We start from the raw sequence: 7,312 nt of genomic DNA on the forward strand, positions 1-7,312 counted from the left end.
GTGTGGGGCAGGGAATAGGAAACTCGTCATGTCTTAGTGGGCACTCTTGGGTACCCGCTCCCACCCAACCATTTAATTTTTTTAAATAAAAATTTATTTAAATTTTATTTAAATTAAATCATACATTAAACTAAAACTCATAAAATAAAAACAAGTTTCAAAATTACAAAAACTTCTCATAGCATAATAATACAACAATTCAAGTATTAAAAAACACAAAAAAAACCCAAATTTGATTGACCAATTACAAATATAACACCTCAATAGTTGTGGAAAAAAAATGTGTTCTTAAACTTCTTGGTTATGAATTATCACACACTCATTTGGTTGTGTAAAAGAATAAAAGTTGTCTTATCAAAACTTGATAGTTTTAGTGTAATACTAAAATATAGTACATTAGGTTTCCAATTAAATTCAAAACACATAACTATAGTGAACTTAATTAAACTTGAAAAAGATAATTGTAATTATGTTTGACTATTCAAGATTGGGGCATCTTTTCCCATGAGGCTAATTTTCCAAACATATTAATTATGTGGCTGGTCTTGAAATATTTTTGTTTTGTAACCAATTTTGGATGTTGAGTAATTGAGACTCGAGTTCCAACGTGAAGAATTAGAGCTTTCGAAATTCGAGTTTCACTAGAAAATTTAAAAAAAATATATATATATATATATATATTATCTCATGATTTTTTTTTTCATAGAAATCTAGTCTCCGAGTTTTAAAAGTGGTCGCATAACATAATTATTTTAAAATTGGCCACATAAATAATATGTTGGGGAATTAGCTTAACGGGCAAAAAAGACTCCAGGACAACCATATATTTGAATTTAATTAAATAATATTTCAATGTTTGCACCTAAGATTATGTACTTTCACAGTAGCATGTTACAAAAGATTGAGATCATGTAATACATTTTTAAATGGGTGCGGCTAAAAGTTAAAAATATCACTTTTAATATTTTTTTTGATGAAAAAAAAAAAGTTATAAAAAAAAAGGCAAAACTTAGGTACAGTATTTATTTAACTAAATCCCAACTAAGTGCTGTATCTACATATTGCTAAAAAAATAAAAATAAAAAGACTTAAAATCGTTAGAAGAACCAATTGCAAATCCTGTACCTAAGTTTTGCACAGTGATTATTACACCGGATCCAAATCCTGTCACGGGAGTTTAAAAAAAAAAAAAAAAATCGATGTGCCTTGCGTGACAGTCGATGGTCAGAGGGAGTTTAGGCAATACGAGAGTCGCAGTGAGAGTTGTTTGTCGGAGCGCAATGCCAAGTTAGCTGTCACAAACAAACATCCTCTCAAACAGAACAGGTTCTATTTCACATGCTTCGCCTGTTTCACAATTTTCCCTTTTTCCAAAACCCCATTTCGTTAATCAACACCCACTACCACTCTCAGTCTCAGCTATCATCCCATCCTATCTTTCCAACTTTAATTTTCTGCGCGCCAACTGTTTGCTTTGGTGTCTGTAAGAAAACTTTATTTCCCAAGAAACCCTTCTTTCTTTTCAGTTTTCAGAGATTCAGAAAATAATTGGTGGTTTCCAAATTCCCGTAAGTTGAATTTGAGAGATGGGATTGGGAAGGGGTGATTTGTCAGGCGGAGAGAGCATGAGCATGAGCACGAGTACGAGTAGTAGCGAGGCTTCCTTACCACGAAGATTCCCAGTGGCAGCACAGCCTGAGATAATGAGAGCTGCCGAGAAGGACGACCAGTATGCCTCCTTCGTCTATGATGCCTGTCGCGATGCTTTCCGCCACCTCTTTGGTTCGTTTCTTTATTATATGTTTCCCTCAATTCCTTCCACTCCTTGCAATTTTTCACCTTATCCTCTTCAATTCTCTGGTTTAGGTACAAGGGTTGCTTTAGCTTATCAGAGGGAGGTTAGATTTTCGACTCTCAAAGCTTCTCATTTCAAAATTCACGAGTTCTCTAAAACGATTTTTACAGCTAAGAAAATGATTTTTGTTGTTATGCATTGTGGACAACATATTGGTTGTTATATTGTATTTCCGGTTTTTCTTATTTTGCAGACAAAACTTTTGGGGCAGATGCTTTATTATGTGTTAACCACTGGTTCAGGGCAACAAACATTGGGAGAGGAATACTGTGACATCACTCAGGTTTCTACCCATTATTTGCTTTCTTCATATTCATAAATTTTGATGTTTAAGTTGCACACACACACTTAGTCACCCTGCAGCTTTAACTTCTACTTGATACAACCATATTTGGATGACATGAACCTTGTTATATGATCATGATTAATAGGTCAATTGTCTAAATCTTCTACCATTATTTATTTAGTTTTTACTTCATACTGAGTGCATTGATGCCATGTGGTTGATATGTTACTACGTGTTCTATTTTTGATTGGTCAATAGTTGTTTTAACAGGTTGCAGGACCTTATGGAATTCCTCCAAACCCAGCAAGACGTGCTCTTTTCATTGTCTACCAGACAGCGGTTCCTTATATTGCAGAGCGGATTAGGTTCAACAGTTCCATCTCTTTGATTTCTATTTTTTACACATAATATTTTTATAATTGTTATTAAGTTTGAGCCTGCATTGAAATTTTACTCATAGAAAGTGCTGAATTTCTTGTTTTGACAGTTCTAGAGTAGTTTCCCGTGGCATTGTCCTGGCTGATTCACAGTCTGATGAGCCCTACAACAACGATGCTCCAGGAAGCAGTCATGTTCAATCTTCCACTGTGACTAATCTTCCACCCTCCTCCACATCAGGGGTGTCTGTTTCTCTGATAAGGTTGAAAGAGAAATTCAATGGATTATGGTTGTATGCAGTTCAGAGATGGCCTACGGTATAGTTGATATTTAGGCATCTTGCTAACTCCAGCCTTAATATGTGAAAATATGATATAACCTTTTGAAACTAAGTCATGTTTTTATATGTAGTTTAATTGAATTACAACTTTTATTTTTTATTTATTCTTAAAGAAAACCCATGTCTACAAGGTATATGATGAGATTGTTCCTTTTATATAATTTTTTTCCATGGAACAATGTCCATTCCCTCCCCCCTCCCCTCTCTTCTAATTCCCTCTCAGTTTTAGTGCTTTGTATTCAATTTAGCTTCCTTTAATTGGGTGTTAGAGCACATGGTGAACTGCTTTTCTTATTTAAGATTTATATGTCCAGGTGCTCCCTTTAGCTCGAGAATTTTTGCAATTGGTTCTTCGTGCTAACCTAATGTTCTTCTACTTTGAAGGTTATTCCTGTCTTTCAGAGTTTATTTAAGGGAGTAGAAATTCAAAATCTTACTGATTCAAAATTTTTTCTCTCCAGGCCTCTATTATCATATATCAAAACGTGCTGCAGGCATTCGTTATGTGTTCATTGGAAAACCATCAAATCAAAGGCCCAGGTATGAGCTTTTAAATCTTTTTTTTGACAAGTAAAAAAAAAAAAAAAAAGAGCTTTTAAATCTGAATTCAATGACATAATGAATTTGACCCTTAGTTTGATGTTTGCTCTCTAAACTTTCGTCTTTTGTTTTTTTTTTTCCTTCCTTCTCAATCCCAGTTCACAGTTTTTTTTTTTTTAGTTCTTCAACAATACTGTATTTGGTTGTATAGATTTTAGAAGGACTAGAAGACTCGACAACACCGCCATACAAGTGCAAAACAAAACCGCTCAACTCTCCTTTTTTATATATAGTTATAAGAAATAGAGGAACGAAAAGGGTGGGGAGATGATGGTTTTTCAATTGTTTAGTACGAGAGAAAACTGTAAGGAGAGATTCAGTTTTATTTGTAAGGGGGGAGGGGGGGTGGGGTTCTTTTGGTTTTCTCGGGTGATTTCTCTTGTACGTTTTAGTGCAACATTTTTTATCACTATCACCTTGTCTGTTGCAAAGAAATTTAATTGTCTTTAACCTCAAATGGTTTGAGACCACACCTCACCAAACAAGGTCACTAGTTTGAATCTCCCTTCTCCCTCTCCTTGATACTAAACTTACTTATCATGATAAAAAATTATGAGAAATTTGATTATCTTTAACCTTTAGTCATATGAGATCTTGCTAATCTAAAATATTCACTCTTCCAATTGGCTTCCTTGCAGATACCAAATAATAGGAGTTTTCCTACTGATTCAGCTATGCGTCATTGCTGCTGAAAGATTGCGACGTAGCAATTTATCGTCTATTGCAAGTTCAGTCCACCATACTTCCTTTGGGAGCCGTCAAAACACAGCAGGTGGTTTTTTTTTTGGTAGTGCTAGTAGCTTTATCCACTAACCTTCTTTGTAGTCTATTAGTTTTGTAGGATCATACACTAGCTATATCTTGTTATACATGTATATTGAAGTTGTTAGCTATATGTGCATACATAATGTATAGGCATTTATATATGCACATTGGCAAAAAAGAAAGAAAGAAAGAAAAGTGTGTATATATTAGATAGGTATTTATTTATGTATATATCACAGGCCATATCTTAGCTTAACCACTAGATTGAACGAGAGATATCAACTTTATAAATTTAGTGAGATTCTGTTGGAGCACCTGAAAATTTCTGATGAGACAGCTATTTTATTTATTTATTTTAAACAAGACAAAGTTTATCTACAAACTTGGTTGTAACCAATGGTTACAACTCCCTTCAATATTTTTTTTTATTGGATGCGAATTTTGAGAAATTCACCATTGGATTATAGTTTCTTCTTATATCCTCCTTCCTTACAAATATTTTTGAAAATCAAAGGTTAGTAGTTATATTATCAATCAAATGTTTAAATTTCAAATTTTTGTAGTATAAAATTATATATAAAAAATAAGTTTATGGGTCAAATAGTTACTAACATCTAATTAGCACAAAATTTGATATGCATATTAAGAACATAAAAGAACATACATGCAATCAAACAGTTAGATTTTCAAAATATGTAGTCATATTAATTTTTTTAGTAGAAGTTGTAGGCATTGGTTATAATCAAGTTTGTAGCCAAATTTTGTCATTTTATGATTTAAATAATATTAGTTCTTGATGAAGATGAATTAGATCCAATCCTTTTCATTACTAGTTCCATGTGATAACTCTTTTGGCATGTCTATTACTATTTTGACGAATTGTGTTGCCATGCAGTTTACTATATTTAATTTCTCTCTTCCATTATTGGGTTTGCAGGACGTGGTTTGCCTGTTTTGAATGAGGAAGGCAATTTGATATCCACAGATAATAATAGAGGAAGTTGGTTGTCTGATTCTTCATCAACTTTGGAGGTATCTATTTCCAGTCTTCGCATTGGAGGGGTTTATTTTTATTTTTATTTTTATTTATTTATAAATTTTTAGGATGCTGAGGGTGGTTAGTTTAGGGGAGATACAAAATTAAAGTCTCTGAGGTAGGTTTACAATTCTTCTGTGATGCTCAGTAATTTCAGGGCCTGGCTCTCTAACTTCAATAACAAAGATTTAAAGCAAGAACATCCAAAAGTAATATCAAAGCACGGCACTAGAATTTAATGTGATTCCCTTTGCAGGAGCATTCCAAGGGTGAATATGGTTGAAGTGCTTCACTTATTTTTTTGGTATGCTCATCCATCCAAGAGGAGATGCGATTTTAACTATGGAGCTCATTAGCCAAAGTGCTTCACTATTAATTATAATGCAGAGAACATGATTACTGGTTTATAGTAATTGAATTCAACGCTTTTGCAGTGCACTCATATATTGACACTTGGATAAGTGGATAAGTCCTACTGTTAAAGAGTGGCCTCATGGGGTGCCTAAGCATATATAATCATCACAAAACTTAAACGTACAAAATCTTCAAATGTTGGCCCTTGTAGTGAATTTTGAACTCATTGTGTATTAATTTAGCGGTTATTCCTGATGATTCCACCAACATAAAAGCAGAAAATTTGGACATATTACTCATTAAAAATTATAAGTCAGTGAGTATAGAAATGAGGGAGGAAAAAAAAAAGAGAGCCGGGGGTTCACCTCACTCTAATATCACGACTTCAATGTCAAACATCTAACTGGTTAGTATGATGGGAATTTCCTGTTTTCTTGTGACCTTTTCCTAACAGCTTATGGATGTCTAACTTCATTTTGTAACTTCTCTGTCTTTTCCAGTCTCAAACGACAAGTGGAATTAGCAAATGTACACTCTGCCTGAGTAATCGCCAATATCCAACAGCCACATCTTGTGGCCACATATTTTGCTGGTACTGTTTCTTTAGATTGTAAAAATTCATGTACTCTGCTGGACCCCTCCTTTTTTTTTTCTTTGCCATCCCTCTTCTTCCTTTTTCTCACTCTATTATTTTGTTTCACTTTCTTGTAGGAACTGCATTATGGAGTGGTGCAATGAAAAGCCTGAGTGCCCTCTTTGTCGCAATCCCATAACTCATTCAAGCCTGGTTTGTTTGTACCATTCAGACTTCTAGCATGTGATTATGGTCTATTGCACAGCCCTAAAGAATGAATAAAGAGAGGCTTCCTTTAATATATAGAAAAGAAATGGAAAAGAAATCAAATTGTAAATAATTTTTCCCCTTGGGTCATTCAGAGGATGGCAAGGCCATTATTTATTAATCTATGAATAAGGGATTATTGACAATGGTGATTTTAGTTGTATCCTTTATCAAGTGTCAGGTATTTTTTTCAATCTCTAGCAGCAAAAATCAATGGAATCAATTCCCCGCCATGATTATAACATTACTCCCATATTTAGCAAGAGATTCAAAATGGAGAAAATATTTCACCTTCTTGTTCTTTATTGAAGATGGCATGCTGCAAAAGCCATATCACAGGTGGTGAACTTAGATTATTTCTCAAATCAACACCCTCATTTCTGAATTTCTTTCCTATCTCATAAACACGGTTTAAGTTCACCAACAACGAGTTCCTTAAGGTAGAGCTCAGGTGCAATGCACATGAACAGTTTCATGTTCAGATCATTGTGATGGGTTACAAATGGAGGAGCGACTGCTCCATCGGCAATCATGTTCATCATTGGTGTTTCAACTTTCAGCCTGAGAGTGAAAAGAATATTAAAGTAAAGGAAAAAGAACATACTGTCTGTAAATTTGGCAATCATGTTCATCATTGGTGTTTCAACTTTCAACCTGAGAGTGAAAAGAATATTAAAGGAAAGGAAAAAGAACATACTGTCTGTAAATTTGGCTAAATTTGTGTTCATTTTAAAGCCTCGAATGCCTACTTCGGTTGTATAGTTTCTTTCCTTCAGCTGTGTGCACTGTGGGCAATATAAATTTTTTTTTTATTCCCCATATATTACTGCCAAGACCCTATTTTCCTAACAAATTTC

General features: G+C 34.1%; 1 protein-coding gene across 1 annotated transcript; it reads left to right on the plus strand.

Annotated features, from left to right (window-relative positions):
- The first annotated feature begins 1,116 nt into the window (after nucleotides 1-1,116).
- LOC126720265 (peroxisome biogenesis factor 10) lies at nucleotides 1,117-6,649 on the plus strand. The gene is made up of 11 exons (XM_050422585.1): nucleotides 1,117-1,782; nucleotides 1,867-1,898; nucleotides 2,049-2,138; nucleotides 2,412-2,506; nucleotides 2,629-2,836; nucleotides 3,174-3,243; nucleotides 3,321-3,399; nucleotides 4,098-4,231; nucleotides 5,162-5,256; nucleotides 6,115-6,206; nucleotides 6,326-6,649. The coding sequence occupies exons 1-11, from the start codon at nucleotides 1,587-1,589 to the stop codon at nucleotides 6,426-6,428; spliced, it is 1,194 nt and encodes a 397-aa protein (XP_050278542.1). The 5' UTR covers nucleotides 1,117-1,586; the 3' UTR covers nucleotides 6,429-6,649.
- The last annotated feature ends 663 nt before the right edge of the window (nucleotides 6,650-7,312 follow it).

The sequence above is a fragment of the Quercus robur genome, chromosome 4, assembly GCF_932294415.1.
Source record: "Quercus robur chromosome 4, dhQueRobu3.1, whole genome shotgun sequence".
Classification (NCBI taxonomy): Eukaryota; Viridiplantae; Streptophyta; class Magnoliopsida; order Fagales; family Fagaceae; genus Quercus; species Quercus robur.